The sequence below is a fragment of the Hetaerina americana genome, unplaced genomic scaffold (genome assembly GCF_022747635.1).
Source record: "Hetaerina americana unplaced genomic scaffold, ioHetAmer1.1.p SCAF_8, whole genome shotgun sequence".
Classification (NCBI taxonomy): Eukaryota; Metazoa; Arthropoda; class Insecta; order Odonata; family Calopterygidae; genus Hetaerina; species Hetaerina americana.
The window spans coordinates 19,067,416-19,085,713 of NW_027287427.1; the positions used below are offsets into that span (position 1 = coordinate 19,067,416).

The 18,298-nt window shown below is 40.8% G+C and overlaps 1 protein-coding gene across 1 annotated transcript in view; it reads left to right on the forward strand.

The window, feature by feature from the left end:
- LOC139697968 (germ cell nuclear acidic protein-like) overlaps positions 1-17,868 on the forward strand; it is a 29,757-nt gene extending 11,889 nt beyond the window's left edge. The window contains exons 7-9 of the mRNA XM_071596824.1: positions 9,739-9,851; positions 17,136-17,243; positions 17,351-17,868. Of these exons, the coding sequence (XP_071452925.1) occupies positions 9,739-9,851; positions 17,136-17,243; positions 17,351-17,621 (492 nt within the window). The 3' untranslated portion in view covers positions 17,622-17,868. The remainder of the gene's footprint in view (positions 1-9,738; positions 9,852-17,135; positions 17,244-17,350) is intronic.
- The last annotated feature ends 430 nt before the right edge of the window (positions 17,869-18,298 follow it).

The window sequence follows — 18,298 nt, forward strand, 5'->3', positions numbered from 1 at the left end:
AGAGCGGGGCGCGCCGCGCGCGGAGAGTGCCGGCCAACACGTGGTAAGGAGAGTTCGTTGTGAGATGCCCGAGAGAGAAGGTCGTGTGCTATCATCGTCGAGTCACCGACAGCCTGCGAACACGGGGGGTGCGCGTGCCAGCAACCGACCTCGCCGTGTGGGCCCACCGCAGGCCCCGACCGGAACATCGGGAGCCAGCAGTCGACAGCGAGGCCGCCATCTTCGGCTGCAGCCGAGCGGCCACCCAATATCGTGGCCCAGCAGGCGTTGGCACCGCGCGTCATGTTTGCTTGGGAGCGCCCACACCTTTTCTTGTGATAATAAATAGTTCTTATGAAGTTTACTCGTCGGAGTCCATTTTTATGCGCCTCCTTGCGCCCCTCGTGATTTCAGCTGAAGAGCCGCTGCCCACCCCGGGGCACATAAAAGGTGAGCGAGCCCTCCCCTGGGACGAGGAGTGTGATGGGCCAGGTGACAGCCAGCGGCGTGACTCTGCGGCTAGCCATGCGGCTAGCCTGGCGCCCTCAAAACAAGTAGAGTCGCGGCCTCCCTTGTCTCGCGGTATCGGGGAAAATTTATCTATGAATTAAATGCCGCGTCACAAATGGCGCCCGACGTGGGGCAGCCTTTCTATTGTTGTGCGAGAAAAGTGACAATTATATTTCGAGAGTGCGCATGAGGCGCGAGTGTAAAATGGCGTCGCGTCGGCCTTGACGAGGCAACAATGGTGTGAAGGAGAGCGAGCGGAGTGATACCGGCATGGTGTGCAAAGCGTGTGTGTGAGCGGGAGCGATGCGTGATTAACATCGCGCGAGCGCCAGTTATTACGTACAGCTCTTTCGCGAGCGGTATACAATGTTTCTATTTGATTTATAAATTAGTCCTTTTTTTTTTGCTATACATTTTCATGAAATTAAAAAATTTAAAATTCTTTGTGAGGGAAGCAGTAAATAAGAGATTATAATTTCTACTCAATCTTTTGTACTTGAATGTGGTTTGTGCGGTTGCTTTGAGTGGTTGCTTGGCGTTGAGGGTGGGATGAAAGCTGTGAACATTCCCGAGGCGACTTGTTTCCAGTTAAGTTGCGGAGGGACGATCGGTTTCTAAGATTAACTACTATTATTGGCTTGAGGGAAGCTCCGTGCGTAGCCACGTATCCCCAGAGTGGCAGAGGATCCTTTGAAAAGAGGAAGCGGAGTTTGTACTTTTTGAAATTTGAGGTTAGGTTATGCTTTTAATATAGAATTCTGATTTATTCTACCTTATTTGTTATACTAACTGTAGAACAGGGAAATATCTTTAGATTAGGATTAAATTTTTGCAGTAAGCGTATTTTAGGTTAGGTGGGGCAAATCCTTTAATTATTCAATAGGTTAAGAATTTTCTTCTTCCTAATTTACAATGGAGGGTGACACTGGATTTTTGGCGAGATATCAGAGAGATATGAGGGCACTGCTACGGCATTCAGCGGTAAAGGCAGAATTTGAAATAATTAAGCAAATGAGTGAAGAAGAGGTGGAAAATGAGTTGTCAAGTAAAGGACACTCCTTGGTAGGGCCACTCTTAGTGCGCAAAGAGCGATTATTGCGGGCTAAGCTTCTTTTGGCACAAACACGGTTAGGGACACCATGGTCAAATAATTGGACGAGGATGTGCAGCCTGACGATGTAACCCTCTCAGGAGCTTTATACGCCTTAAACTGGGACGAAGACCTAGATGCAGGGCGGAAAATGAAAGGAGCATGCAGTAAGGGGCATAAAAAGAAGCACATCGAGACGGAGAAAGTTGCCGCAAGCGACGGAGAAATTAATGAGGAACTGAACCCCATTCGGACCATTACAGCAAACGCAGCGGGGGGCCCTCAGCCCAAACTGCCGCTGATGGACTCATATGATTTTCCGCCGCTGGGGGAAAGGAAAGAAGCGTCAGATTTGACCAGAGAAAAGGAAAAACTGCGCATTCTGCCTTCGGAAGCGAAATCAAATCAGAAAGAGATACCAGTACAGAGCGACCGCAACTCTGAGGAAATAAAGGAGTTGCGGAGTCAATTGCAACAGCAGAACGAGATGATCAACAACCTAACGGATGGAATTAGCCGAATTTTACAAAAATTGGGCAGTGAGAAGAACGATAAGGAAGTGAACTTGAGAAAGGGTTCCAAGAAAAAGTATCGGAGGGAAATAACATCCACTTCGTCATCTTCTTCAGAGTCGGAGGTAACGAGCGGGTCGTTATCTACTGACAGCAGTGATGACTCGGACGATGCATCAGGGGACGATGGACATAGACAGAGCATCAGCTATGAGTTAGGAAGGGCCATAACGAGACCTACGTGGTCTAGGCCTTCACAGGCGAGAGACCAGGGACCGGACTTTGACGGAGCTTGTTATTCCTGCGGAGAGTCGGGACATAGGGCAAATGCGTGCCCGAGAGTCCAGTGTTTCAGCTGTGGCGCAAGAGGGCATATCAGTGTCAATTGCCCCAGTCGACCTGGAAGGACACAAGAAAAGTGCCAACTTTGCGGCAAGGTCGGCTTATTGGCAATTAATTGCCCTAATTGCAAACACCTGTTTACTCGGCAGGAAAACGGACAAGCGGGGAGTCGCCTAGCCCAAGCGGCTTCCCCGCAAACCAATCCGTCGAACACAAACCGGCTGAATTAGATTTAGATAATCATAGGAATAAGTCGATTAGGTTAGGAAATGGTGATTCGATTTTGGAAAAGCCGAGTTGGACAGCCAAATTCTGCGAACCAAATTCGATCAAGGAAGATGTAAATAGTGGAATAAGGGATTGTATAGAGAAAGGAAGGGAGATAAACTCAGATGGGCCAGATGAAACATCTGCTCCTGGGTCGAGTTGGACAGCCAACATCCACCACCCATCTGAGGCGTTGGCAAAGATCAAGGATGAAGAAATCTACAGATCGAGGTGGACAGCCAACCTCTATCGATCTGGCCAATGCAATGGAGCTATCAGGAAAAGCTCTCCAGCTGAGCAGTCGAGACGGACGGCCGACCTCCACTGCAAAGCTGATATTTGCTGTCCAGCCGTTGATTTCGCCGAGCCGAGCGGGTCAGCCAGTCTCCGCCCATCAAATCAACCGCATATGGGGCAGAAGGCGCATTGGTCGACGGAGTCAGCTCCGCTCTGCCAATCCGTTAGGTCGGGAGAAAGCGAAAGGGTCAAGTCTTTGGTAGGATCGAACAGGCCAGCCTGTCTCCAGCCGCCAAAGCAAGCAGAGAGTGAGAGAATGAGTGAGAGGCCTCAGAGCATCTCGTCGGTGCCACAAAGCCCGCCGAGACATGCGTGGAATGTAGATTCTGCCCAGTCGCTTCACGCGGGCTGGAAATCAGAACAGGAGAGCGATTATGAGAAATTGCCTCAAGTACTGTTCACTCTGGATCGGTTGTGTTCCAACAAAGGGACGGGCAGGAATGAGTCGAGTGAGAGTGTGACATACCCTGTAACCATTGAGGACAAACCTGATAGGCTGTGTCCGGTTCAGGGAGGGGGAGTCGGCGTGGAGTCCACGCCTAGAGTGAGTTTAGCGAGTGTGACGGCAGGGCTAGTAATCAATAAGGAGAAGAGCGAGTTTTGTTGTACCAGGGCTGCATATCTTGGATATCTGTTAGACGCAGAGGGACTTAGACCAGATCCGGAAAAGATAGCTCCAGTCGTGAATTATCCAGCACCATCTAACCTCAAACAACTAAGACGATTTCTTGGTATGATTGGATGGTACGCTCGGTTCATAAAGGACGATTCGGAAATCAAGCTTCCACTGGTCAAGTTATTGCACAAAGGTCAAGAGTGGGAATGGACAGAGGAACAGCAGAAAGCGTTTGAGACATACAAAAGGGCCATTACGGAAGCCCCGGTCTTGGCAAGGCCGGACTTCTCTAAACCCTTCATTGTACAAACTGATGCGAGTAGTGAAGCAATTGGAGGTGTTCTTTCTCAAGTGAATGAGGACGGAGAACATCCAATCGTTTATGTCAGCCGAGTTCTCACATCAGCTGAGAAAAACTATACGACGACAGAGAGAGAGTTGTTAGCTATTCTATGGGCCATAAAAAAACTAAGGCCTTATTTAGAGGGCTACAAGTTCCTCGTGATCACAGACCACTCCGCACTCCAATACCTGCGAAACCTCAAGGAACCTACGGGTAGGCTCGCGAGATGGGCGCTGGAGTTGCAGCAGTGGGACTTCGAGGTGGTGCATCGTCGAGGTAAAATCCATGATTTGCCTGATGCACTATGTCGTATGTACGAGCAACGATCTGGCGAAGAGAAGATCGCTGAAATTACGGAAGTAAAGGATGAGGACCACCAACGCAGAGTCGAGGAAGTCAGCAAATATCCGGAGAGGTATAAAAATTGGAAGGTCGAAGCGGGCCACTTGTATCGTTACAAGTACGATGAGCTGCTCGATCCAATCGCTGATTGTGAAGAGGGCTGGAAACTCGTGCTTCCAAAAGAATGTCGAGAGCGGGTCATAAGGGATGCCCATTGTGAACCTTCATCGGGCTACCTCGGAGTGGAAAAGACATTCGATCGAGTCGTACGAGATTACTATTGGAGAGGGGCCTATCACGACATTCACAACTTTGTGAGGCAATGTCAGGACTGTCAACAGTTCAAAACGTCGCAGCAAGCGCCTCAGGGACTATTGGGTAAAAGAACGGTAGAGAGACCATGGAGCATCGTAGCAGCAGATCTCATGGAGTTTCCGCTTAGCAAAGCCAAGAACAAGTACTTAATAATCTTTCAGGACTTATTTTCAAGATGGGTGGAGCTAAAGGCGGTCAGAGCTGCTACAGGGGCCAACGTGGTTAAAGCCCTTGAGGAGCTTGTCCTATTTCGCTGGGGAACGCCGGAGTATCTCGTGACAAATAATGGAAAAGAGTTTGATAACAAATGCGTAAGAGAAGCATTGGCAGAGTATGGAATAACGCATACAACAACGCCTCCATACCATGCTCAGGCAAACCCATTGGAAAGATCCAATCGAACACTGAAGACGGCCATCGCGATGTTTGTAGAAATAGACCATAGAGATTGGGATCAGCATTTACACGAACTAAGGCATGCAGTCAACACCGCGAAGCAGGCCTCGACTAACATCTCGCCAGCCTACTTGAACTTCGGAAGGCATCCACTGCCAGTGAAGAGTTTGCGGCGCGAGCTTGAGAAGGGGGAAGGCATAGAGAGCAGATTGGATCCACAAGCGTGGAAAAAGAGGGCCGATAGGTTAGGCTTATTACGAGATTTAGTAGCCGAGAATATAGAGAAAGCTCAGAAAAAACAGGCGCAAGCGTATAATAAGGGTAGAAGAAACATCGAATTTAATGTAGGAGACCTAGTAATGCGTAGGACCCACCATCTGTCCAGTGGGATTGATAGGTTTTCAGCCAAGCTAGCCCCTAAATTTGAAGGACCGATCGAGATACAAAAAAAACTGTCTCCAACAGTTTATATCGTAGAAACGCGTTCCAATAAGCAAAACGCGAAAGTAGATCATGGTGACTTGAAACGATATATAGCACCAAGATCCACTCGTCAAAGTGGTGAGTTCTCCGAGCGCCAAGCCCACGGAGCACACTCTCAAAAAAATTCCTTATGAATTTTGGTATTACGTAATTGGTCAGCATTGTGTGTTTGCCTCATGTTATCTTGTCTGTGTGTCAAAGTGAGCGATTTATTTTTCAATTATGTGAAAATCTCTGTCGGACATTATTGTTGTTATGGCACATAGCCCTTGAATTGTGGTGAATGAAAGTTTGCAAACGAGGTGTGATGTGTTTGAGCTGAGGACGTACTGCCTTTTATAGAGTAAATTATCTGAGCGAGTGATGCTTTTGTTGAAATTTTGTGAGAAATTCCCTTGGAATGTATGAAAGATTCATGCCAAAAGTTTGTTCATACCAAATGTATTACTTGATGTTCATAGAGAATGTGGTTAAAATTAGAAAAAGTTGGGCTATCCATTTTCTATCCAATAGCTGAAGACAGAATCTCAAAACTGAGTGAACTACTGGTAGAAATCTGTGAAATTGTTGTTATTATATTGTGTTCATAGGTTTCAGTTGCAGGCTCGTTTGTAAGCGGTCCACTCGGACGAGTGTCCGGCTTAGGGAGGGGGTATGTGACGTTGTGCTTGGCGCAGCGTCACTTGCCCAGTTCGAATACGCGCGCCCCTCTCGCGAGCCGTAGAACGGCGGGGCGCTATCTGTGGGCGCCGACAATGTATGTAAGAAAAAAGAAGAGCGGGGCGCGCCGCGCGCGGAGAGTGCCGGCCAACACGTGGTAAGGAGAGTTCGTTGTGAGATGCCCGAGAGAGAAGGTCGTGTGCTATCATCGTCGAGTCACCGACAGCCTGCGAACACGGGGGGTGCGCGTGCCAGCAACCGACCTCGCCGTGTGGGCCCACCGCAGGCCCCGACCGGAACATCGGGAGCCAGCAGTCGACAGCGAGGCCGCCATCTTCGGCTGCAGCCGAGCGGCCACCCAATATCGTGGCCCAGCAGGCGTTGGCACCGCGCGTCATGTTTGCTTGTGATAATAAATAGTTCTTATGAAGTTTACTCGTCGGAGTCCATTTTTATGCGCCTCCTTGCGCCCCTCGTGATTTCAGCTGAAGAGCCGCTGCCCACCCCGGGGCACATAAAAGGTGAGCGAGCCCTCCCCTGGGACGAGGAGTGTGATGGGCCAGGTGACAGCCAGCGGCGTGACTCTGCGGCTAGCCATGCGGCTAGCCTGGCGCCCTCAAAACAAGTAGAGTCGCGGCCTCCCTTGTCTCGCGGTATCGGGGAAAATTTATCTATGAATTAAATGCCGCGTCACAACGCTTAAAGGGTGACAGATTTTCACAATTTTAGCCCTATTTTTTTCTCTTGGTTATGTTTCATAAACCTCTTAAGCATGGAGTTCAAGTATAGTAAGAATGAGAATGATCACATTTGTTAGGAACAAAAAAATGCTCATTTACAAAAATATCTTGTTTCAAAAACATAAAGATGCCACTTGACAAATACAACAAAAAGTTTACGATTTATTGTGTATGATCGAAATCTTTTGAGATAGAACTTGAAATTAATGAAAATTTCTTCAATTGAAAATAATTTTTCCATCATATCTTTTTGAATTTATAGGGGTGCAATATTGTACTTCTTACAAATTTGGTGGTAAATCAAATTTCCTTTCCAATTGTACTAATGTTGTCGTGGTGGTTTCAATAGTATATGCCAACAAGGTACATATTTTGACTAATTTAGACTCTTACTTCACTCTTCTTATCCTGGCTTTGATTATCTAACTAAGATAGGCAGAAATCATGAGATTCATTCAGAATTTTATGTAACTGAGAGCCTTAGAGATTAACTGGAAGCACACTTAATAGATAAGTATTGTTAAGAAGGGAATTTGAAATTATTACTTCTTACATTATTGCTTTAAACCAGCTGTTGGCGGGTCATATATTATGCCAAATTGCTTGCTCTCAAAAGTCATTGGAGGAAAATTGAAAAAAGAAGAGGAGAAGAAGAAGGAGGGTCGGAATGTTTGATGGGATAAGAAATGGCAGAAGTTAGAGGTAAATAAAAGATGCTTAGGAACAAATTCAATGGAGGACATTCAATTAAAACCTGTTAGAAGACCATTCCACTTGAGAGAGAAACATTATTGTTTTTCCGTGAGGGTTCAGTACTGTGGTCACAATATTGGTGATACATTCATTGTTGAGATTGCCAAGACATGCATTGTCGATAAAGTTGAGATTCATGTTATTGTGATCATCAATGAGGTGATCTTTCAAACAGTAATTGTGATGTCTATTGTTAGGGATGTTGCTAAGCAAATGTCTTCCGTTGTATCCATTGAGGTTTCGCCAAAAACCATGCAGCTTAGAATACCTTTCCCTATGCCTTTTGGCCAACCAATTCCAAAAAATCAAAAAGTGTGCTTACTGGTCACTAGAATTCTGCGGAGAATGGATAAAAGGTACTCTGTTGTGTGGCTGGTACACATGCACGGGATAGGGCTAGCGCACATGGTGACTTCCTTCCCACTTGAAAATACTACTCTAGCCACAAGAGGTTTGTAAAATAGCATGGCCCTTAAGTGTGAAGTAGGGAAACCAAAGGTAAGAAAAATCGGACTAAGAAGGGGTTCAGAAATGGGTTTTGACCAAGCACCATAGTATAGCAATGCTGTGTACACTACATTTTCTTCTTGAATTCTGCTCTTTGCTGATTCCTACTTATTTCTTTCTATCCTTTGGGCTGCGTTGCTGCAGTTTTCTTGATGGTAGGTAAATATGAAAATTCCTCTATCTCTATTTTAAACTTATGCTTCATTATTGTATTTTTTTAAGGTGAAATGAAGTTACTTTAAATGGGAATATTATTTTTTTCAAATTATATATAAAAATCTGTATATGTAAGTACTTGATTTATTTAAATGCTTTTGTACCTTTCATTCGGGAGAAATTATTTTAATTCTGTAAATACTGGATTATCATTGTAAAAGCACCATGTGTAAATTGTAGTGTTCATTCAGGAAAGTTTTTCTATAAATTGAATAATAATGTTATATTGTATGTTTAATAAGTATTGAATCCCTGAAGCACTATGGCATTATGACAGTCATGTTAAAGCAAGTTTTCTATGCGAGTGCCTGGTTCATAACCACAGAGGTACCTGGTAACTAGGGCATTAAATATAGGCAAATAATACTCTTTTGCATGAAAAAGGTCAAAATGGCCAAGGGTTTAAAGGAAATTTGATTGAGTATGTGGTCCAAAATAACCACCGTTTCCTAGAATAAATAACTGATTGATGACTGCTTTGCATACGAGTAAAACCCTGGCAAAGACCACAAGTAACTGTAATGCTTTGAAGAAAATGTTCATTGTCCTTTTACCATATCCCTGTTTTAAGCAGAGAAATATGGAAATAATGACACATATGATGGAGAAAAATAAGTTGAGTGTTAAATGAAGGCTGTGTGTAGAGAGAATCAATCTCAGTTGGTGGGTTTCTTTAAGTTGATATTATCTTACCATAATGGGCCTGAAGTGCTTTGTCTTCTGCCGGGTCCCTGGCATTTTTCGTAGGCTTATCTCAGCTATCTCTTACACATTTTTGTAGTTTTCGCATCCTTTCAGTTCATATTTCTTCTTTTCCCTTCTTGTGCGATTCTTCCTTCTGCCAACTGTTGCCTTTAGTATACCCTCATGTGTTAGGAGGTGGCCATCCATCTGACATCCAACAAATCAGGAGGCATTTCACCTACAAACACCAGTATCGATGGAATTTTATTAATTGTATTTTACTACTTGCATACAATTATAATTTTTCACTTTAGGTATTAATATTTTTTTTAATCTTTTACATTTATATATGCAATGCTTAGATTTTTAGTTTTCACAAAGAGTTTTTCATTTTTATGCAAACCATCAGTTGTAAAGCAGGTTGGTCTATGTATGTAATTAGTTTATCTCCCTTTGAAACAAATACATTCCATAACAATGTTTCTTAAAGGTAAGGTGCAATCTGTTTAACATTGAGTTTGTTCATAATTTCATTTTTATATTATGTAATTTAAATGCCTTTTTTTGTTTTACTGTTTCATTTTGTTCCTTGAAATTATTTTACTTACAAGATTCTTCTCTTTTGTTGATTGATTACATTATACATAAATGCAATACATAAAAATTTGCATTTATTATCCTTGCAGATTATTGATAATGCAGCTCGATTAAGAGACACGCTCATTCATGAACTCTGTCATGCAGCGACTTGGATTATTTCAGAAGTAACAGGAGGACATGGGCCATCTTGGAAGAGATGGTAAAATTCTTTGCATGATAAATTTCTATAATTGGGTTGTAATATATAATACTGATCAATGTGTTGTTCAACAAATCAATATTTGTGGTGATGGTGCATTAAAAGGCAAAAAAATTAATGTAGGTAAAGATCTTTTTATGATTCTTGAAACTACGGGAGAACTGGTGAGAAGTTTGACCTTGAATTATTTTTTTAAGGGGCTTGAAAACAAGTATAAAATTAAGTTTATGTAATATCGAGGTAAGGGAAAATATTTAGGAACAGAAACAAATATAATTGTTGAGATGAGTGGTGAATGTGAAAATGCAATTATGGATTATAATGCTTGAAGTAAAAAGTAATGTTAGATGCATGTTGGTTTTTGTGTTCATGAATAACTGAAACTGGGGTGGCAGAAAACCTATAAGAACCATTGGATTGCATTTTTCACCCTCCTTTTCTCATAGGATATGTAGCTATCAACAGACATGGTGGCCCGCATGGTTGCGACTTACTCAACATGAGTAATTTTGGTGCCTACTAGTCACATTGCCCATTGCAATATGGCCAGCTCAGTCTGGAACAACATTGGATCTCAATGGTGACCTATCTTTTGAAAGTGATAATGTCAGCCATAAATCATGCTTGAATGCTGTTTTTGCAAAATTTCAAGGGGTATATGGAGAACTGTTGACGATATAAAAATGTTTGGCAGGGCATCAAGGGATCCAGGTTTGAATCCCAGTCAAAGCAAATGATGTTTACACTTTAAAATTGTTTCAATGCTCAACCCTGTTACCAAATAAGAATTTTGAGTTTAAATTCTCTAATGTGATTCTTACCCATTTTATAATGAGTAAAATAAAATGGTTCAATGCTTGACAGAAAACCTTAATATATCACGTGGTGGTCAGCCATTTTAGCCGAAAGTTGTCCGATTGAACCTGGGACTTCTATGTGGACTGTTCTTCATGGTACCCAGAACACATGACCATGTACAACCCTTAAAATTTCCAACTCGCTATCTTTGTTTTACAAACTTTTCAATTGGCCTATCTTTACACACACATTCACAGTGTAATACCAATTAGCTTCCATCCATCCCATCACTAGAGAGGAGGGAAGCCAACAAATGCCAATGAAGGATTTCTAGTTACCCTATGTGTTGGTCTCTTTCTTCTTTTCAGTTTTTAAATCGGTGGTTATGGTGACTCCAGGGTGCTTCAATTCTAAATGATAAGCAGTTTAGATTATTTGGTATATTAATTAGGTATTTTTGTATATTTTATTAGTGTAGGAATAAGTGTAAAAGTGAATTAGCACCTCTGGTATCCTTTTCCTCCAGAATTCTCATATTCTACATTAATGTTTACCAAATGTTTCATCTTGCTATATTCTTTTCAGATATCCATAACCATTAGGTCGTAACTGTGCATGTAAGTGTGTCTAGATACCTCTTACAGCTTTGTTTCTTTTACAGGAGAACCAATGCAACACCAATTGCTGAACAGTGGCTCACAAGCCAATGGTCTGGCTACATGTTGATGACATGCATTTAGTCATGATTTTGACTATCATGTCATCACCATGGTAAATGGACATACCAAAAAGATGTGATTCTATCCCTTTGGTTAATCCTTCAAGAAAAATTCCTCATGCTTATATTTTGTAAATTATGTGAATGAGGCCTGGGTAAAATTACAATTTCCTATCCAAAATTGGCCGTCCCATTTGATTTTAAATTCATTGTTAATTGAGGGTTAATTATTCTTGCCATTACAAATGTCTTGAACATAAGTAGACATTTTGAGGGTGATATACCCTAACTCTGATGAAAGTTACATTGCCCTGTGACTTATAGTCACTTTTCTATGAAGTTGGTAACGTCCTTAAGTTGACATTACATTGTCATTATGATATGAAGTGCTCTGCCTTCTGCTGGGTCCCTGGCATCTTTCATAGTCTTTTCTCAATTATCTCTTTCAAACTTTTTTAGTTTTCCTATCCTTTCAGCTCATATTTCTTCTTCTTCCTTTTCTCAAAATTCTTCCATCGATCCCTTCTTGCTGACTTTTTAATAACTTCATGTCGTAGAACGTAACCAACCTATAGGTTTTTTCTTATTATTATTGCTGGTAGCCTTCTCTCCTGCTTGCTGTAAAACCTCTTCATTTCTCACTCAATCCATTTAACTCTTTCTTCCCCTTGTTCAAATTCCAAATGGCTCAATTCCTTTCTTTTTATTGCTCCAAATTAACTAATTTCCTAATGTTCGGCTCCATCTAAAAAGTGGTCAAATATAGTACTTCATCAATCTCTTCCCATGACCCATATTAATCTTTCTTGTAAACAACCTTTTCATCCTGTTAAATGTATGCTAATTCTATAATATTTGCTATTTCTATTATTTTCCTTTGGCATATTCTTCTTTCATTTTCAGCTACTTTATGATGTACTTGATAAGTACTCAAACCTCTCCATCTGCTCAATTGATAGTTCCTTTGCTGACCCCTCTGCAACCTGCTATCCATGTTTAGCCTCCTCCTCCACTCCTTATTTTTCACTATCTCCATTAGTTTTACCTAGTCCACTCCATCATTGAAAGCCTTGATATGTTTACATACCAATAATACATTTTTTTGCTCAAAGAGCATATTACGAAAATACCTGGTGGATGGTGTTTGTACATAATATTAGGCACGTCAAGAAGGAGTAAACTGCATACAGGCTCAATCGAGATACAAAATATGGTATTAACAATTGCATTAAATGTAGCAGTACACACACACACACACACATGTTAAATGTAACACATAAGTGTGTACACTAATGTTCACAATGATATCCATTCAAAATCACCAATCATTAATGTTACAAGACTAAGAGCATAGCTATAAACTAAAAGTTTGGACTCAGAGATCAGGAATTCATTGAGGTATTTGTCAACAGAGTAGGAAATGTTACACTGTAGATATTGTTGTAATTTATATTTGAATGCAGTAGTTCACTTAGTATCCTTTGTACTTTTGGGTAATTTGTTATATAATCTGATACCCATTTCCTTGGGCCCTAATTTTAATGCTTTGGTTCTAAAATTGCCGTAAGGGATGCTGTCTTCCTCTGGCCTAATAGTGATGATGGTCAGAGCTAAGGGAATAGTTGCCAATGTTGTTTTTTCTTTACAGAATTAAAAACAATATACCATATTTTTCCATCGATAACGCACACGTTAACTATACAAAAATATTCAGATAATGTAAAAAATGATGATGCATGTTATGCAATGAAAATTGAAAAAAATCCAAACATTTACATACCTATGTACACAAAAATTTAAAGAAGAGTCCCTCAAAAAGAAATTGGTCTGGAAGCATGCCTTTCTAATTGCATTCTGCTTTATACAGATCTGCTACTTTAACAGTCATTTCATCTCATAAATCCATGAGAAAAAGAAGAAACAAATAATTTATATACTTCATTTATTCTAATGCACAGTACTTCACGTATATGTAGAGTAAGTCTCATTATATACACCTACGTAAAAATGATATATGTAAAAATACATGATAGGATAGGTAGCTCACTCGAATTCCAAGAAATTCATCACCTGAATCTCAATTAAACGAATTAAGTGCATTTATTACCTCATCAGGCACATCACTGAGTTCACTCTCCAAAGTTAACTATTCCTCATCTTCTAGCACTGGCGTTGAAATATTGCCTATAGCTTTTTCAAATCCATTTTTTACACAAGTCCCTCTGACACTCTGCCAACTTTCCAGGATCCACTGACTTATTTCTTCATAAGACACTCTTTTAATCCTTCCCGATTCTGTGTAGTCTTTTATACCGGGCATCATCCACTTTTTCCAACGTAACTTTGATGTAAAAGATTTATTAATGGATAAATCCTGGCAGCCTCGCGATTTCCTTTTTCTTTCGCGAAATCAATAAATTCTAGCTTAAACATTGTTGTATACGATTTTCTTCTCCATGGGTAATTTTCTTGAGAAAATTCTAAATTACAAAAGTTTAACTCAATTCAAATTGAAACAATCACCATTCTGGCGGCACTTTCATAGAACTCGCAGGGTGTCTCGAATAGTTGAAAGCCAATACTAACAAAGCGAAGTTAAGCAAACAAAACAAGATTCTATTTCATTCATTCTCTTATTTTTTATATTTGGTTTGGTGAAAGTTAATACATTTAGTAAATTAATGCTGCTTCTGGGGATTATTGTCACGTAGGTGAGTTGATGGACAACTGTTTCGCCCCCAGTCCTGGAGGCGTCTTCAGGTCGAAGTGATTTATGTTGCAATTTGGCTGCTATATATAGAAGATGCTGGCTGGCCGGGGCTTGGATTGGCTCTTTCTTGGCGGCCAATGTGAATCAACCTTTTCCATGTGGGAGCCAGGGTGTAGCCGTCCTCACGGTTGAAATTGTTTGGATTCTTCATTATCCCAACTGCTTCTCTTATCACTCTCAGGATATAATTCCCTTCTCTTGCAAGCACTTTTACTTGATCAAACTTGATCGTGTGTCCGGATTCCATGCATGCATGTTCGGCATTTGCCGAGAGTCGGAACTGTCTTTTATCTGTGGCTGTTTGGTGCTCTTTGGTCCTGCATCTGATGGACAGTCTTGTTTGGCCGATATAGGACTTCCCACGCATGTACTTAATATCATATACGATGCACCTTCGTGCATGAGATCGGGGATGCAGTCCTTCGGGTTAGGTATTATGGCGCTGATTTTTCTTGCCGTGGAGAATCTAGTTGTTATATTATGCTTTCGTGGTAGCTTACTTATCTTTTCGGCTGTTCTGGCGACATACAGGATGGTAGCATATGTAGTTGGTTTTCTTTTTCAGGATTCCCCTTGATCTGTTTCTTGGGCAGAATCCCGTCTTGCATCAGCTCCATTTCTTTTTCGGCGGTCCTTTTTAGGACAAATTGTTCAGGGTATCCGTTTACCCCCAGCGCTGAGATGCGGTATCTCTATTCTGAAAGGAGCGATTCAGTGTCTGAGATGGTGTTGGTGCAATGAACTAGTGTATTTATTAGCGAACTCTTCTGGGCGGGATGGTGGTGCGATTGCACATCCAAATACTGGTCAGTGTGGGTTTTTTTGCGGTATACTGCATGGTCAAGGCTGCCATTAGGTTTTCTGGTCACTAACACATCTAAAAAGGGCAGGACACCATTGTGCTCGATTTCCATGGTAATTTAATGGCAGGATGTTGCTGATTAAGGTGTTTCAGGAACAATTCTAGTTATTTCTTCCCATGTGGCCAGATGATGGTGGTGTCGTCGACATACCAGATCCAAAGAGATGGTTTCTTTGGTTAAGCCTTTATTGCCTTCTTCTAAAAATTCTCCATGAAAATGTCAGCTACTACAGGGGATAGAGGTGATCCCATGGCTGCACCTTCTTTCTGCTGAAAGTACTTATCATTTCAAAGGAAGTATGAGTTCCTGAGACAGAATTCTTCGAGGTCCAGGAAATCCTTTGGTAATCCTTCCAATGTGAGTTCTTTGATGAGTAGCAATTGAGATTACATCAAAGCTCACTAGCACATCTCGTTCCTTAACTTCTATATTCTTGATGGTGCGAATAAATTCCGTGGAGTTTTTCATGGATCAGTCGGTTCTTCCAGCGAAGGGTTGGAGAGAACAAGCGATGTATTGTGCCAGCTTGTAGGTTGGTGCATCGATGTTGCTTACGATGGGTCGTAGGGGGACCCCCTTGTTGTGAACCTTAGGTAGTCACGTACGCGATGATAATTCCGGAAAGTGGCATGAATTCATCAAGTAGACGTCGCAGAAGCCTAAGGATTAATTTCAGTACATGTAGTAAATGAAAGGCAAACATCCTATGTCTTGTTTTGATGCACGAATCATAGCACAAAAGCAATAAGGCGGCATATTGTGTATGCTTGTAAATATTGTTAATTTTGGATCCTTCTGTTGTTTGGAATCAATTTCAATCACCTGGCTCTAATCCTCTGTATACTTATGGTAGATACAGCCACTGGCAATTATGATACCATGTATTCATTGGTTGTTGCCAACTGTTAATATATGGATATAGATGGTGCATTATTAGGTTCTTCAGTGATTATCTTGATGGCTTTCTTTTGTGTGTTAAGAAGATGGTTAGAGAAATGGTAGCTGAGCACAAAAATATTATAGTACTGTTTTGCTTGTAGTCTCATACAAGTATCTTAATAAATAGCCAGTTGGACTGGGTTTATGCTGCAGGGATTTTGTGTGTGTATCCCAAGTAATATTTGCACACAAAGAAATACATAAAAATGTACATTCTGTCACTTTGTCAATTGATCAGTCATTAATTTTCACTGGCAGACTACCTGTCACATTCTTATTGCATGAAAAGTACACCATTTTACTTTAATTTACACTCCAGGTCTAGATAGTTACCTGTACCTCACTTGTTTATTGCAAGTGTAACAGACCTTGCTTTTCCACAAGGCTGGGATGAATGTGTGATGATAATATTAGTGTAGTAGTGCCATCAGCATACAAAACTGGTACTATTACTTCGTACTCCGTGAAGCAGTTAAGTAGGTGATTAGCATATACCAGAAAAAGGAATGGGCCCAGAGTTGAATCTTGAGGCATGCCTTTGAAAACTTAGCATTCTTCGGATGAATGTCTTAACCAATCTACTGACAACACTTACCTTCTGAGTAGGTTTGTGGGTATAGGACTTCATCCAATTTTCAGGGATGCCTCTAATTCCCAATCTATTGAGTATAATTAGCAGTCTATTGTGTTTTACATGATCAAAAGCCTTTGACAAATCACCATAGCAAAGGTGTGAGTGCATAGATCTATCTCTCTCCTAATGCTGTTCTCCAATTTTTCTTAAACACCCCTAACTTTTCGCCCTTTACTTTTCTATGACCAAATTGAAGGTGGCATAGATTATGAAGTATGTGTTTAGATAGTTTTAGTGGCACTGTATAAGTAGATGCAAACAACTCACCCAATCCCTCAGTATAAATTTTAAGATAATTAAATGGTCTGTCCAACATTAATGCTACAATGCATGCCCTGTGTTAATGTTGTGCACATCAAAGTCCAAGTATGTATAAGTGTTTGATGATGACAGTAATTATCAGTTGAAGAATTTCCATAATTCAGACTGGACCTTATTAAAGCGACTCAAAGCATCATTACAATAGACCAACCTATGAATGCACGTAGTAGGAACTAGATGCATAAAGCCATTTATAAAGATGTACATATATGATGACCACACTTTTGTCTGTTTTTTTCAGGACTAATAAAGCAATGGCAGCATTTCCAGAGCTGCCCCCTATTTCCAGATGCCATAATTATGACATAGTGACAAAATATAGATATCAGTGTATTAGCTGCAACTACAGGTGAGTTCTATTGCCATTTATGTAATTCATAAGCAGTATGTTATTGTTTAGAATAATATAGTTAAGGTATGACTTATGGTTGCAACATTTTTATTCCTCATTTCCAGTATTGGGCGGCATTCCAAGTCCTTAGATATCCAACGAAAATGTTGTGGTATTTGTGGTGGGACTTTTGAACTTTTTCTGAATACTAAGGATGAAGCTGGGAAGTCAGTTCCAAAAACTCTAAGAACACCAAATGCCTTCGCCCTTTTTGTAAAAGAAAATTATAAAACAGCAAAGAGAACTCAGGATAATCTTAAGCACAAGGATGTTATGAAGCTATTAAGTGAACAATTTGCTGCAGCAAAAATTTCCTCTGTTCAACAGGAAAAATAATAGTAAGAAATGGGTGCAATTTTCGTGCCTCAAAAATAATTGACGTAAAACAATAATGATAATTGTGTAAGAAGTAATTTTATTTGTACATTCCTTTTAAAGTAATTTATGTTTTATACATATCTTTGTGGTGTTTTCTGATATTTGTTTTTGTTATTGGGGATAATGAAAATGTTGTAAATTGCCAAATCAATTGCACTGTGATGAACCTGTGGCAGAAAAATTAGCCAACAAATAAATATTACTGTCTCTCATGCAAGTATTGTATAAAAGACAGGTGAAACTACTTCCGGTGACATTATTTATCTTGCTTGTTTCCTCTGGTTAAGAATTCCAATGTGTTCCCATTGGAATTAATAAACCTGTGTATAGTAATAATATGTTTTTCTATGAGTAAATCCTCGCAATATACCAAATATAAATCCCAAGGTAGGACTCGATCCATGAAGTCTGTAGGTGCATTTCCAACTCAATTACCTTGAAATTGATTAAATGATTGAATTCACGGCAGATAATTGAAAAGGTAATTGAGGATTGTTAAAAGGAGGCCATGAGGGCATTTTATTTCTATTGATATCCTTACCTCTTTCTTGGATCCCAAACTAATTATACAGTCAGCAAGGAGGATCAGGTTGGTGCAGTGGCTAGTGTAATGGCTTCCCACCCTTAGGGTCCAT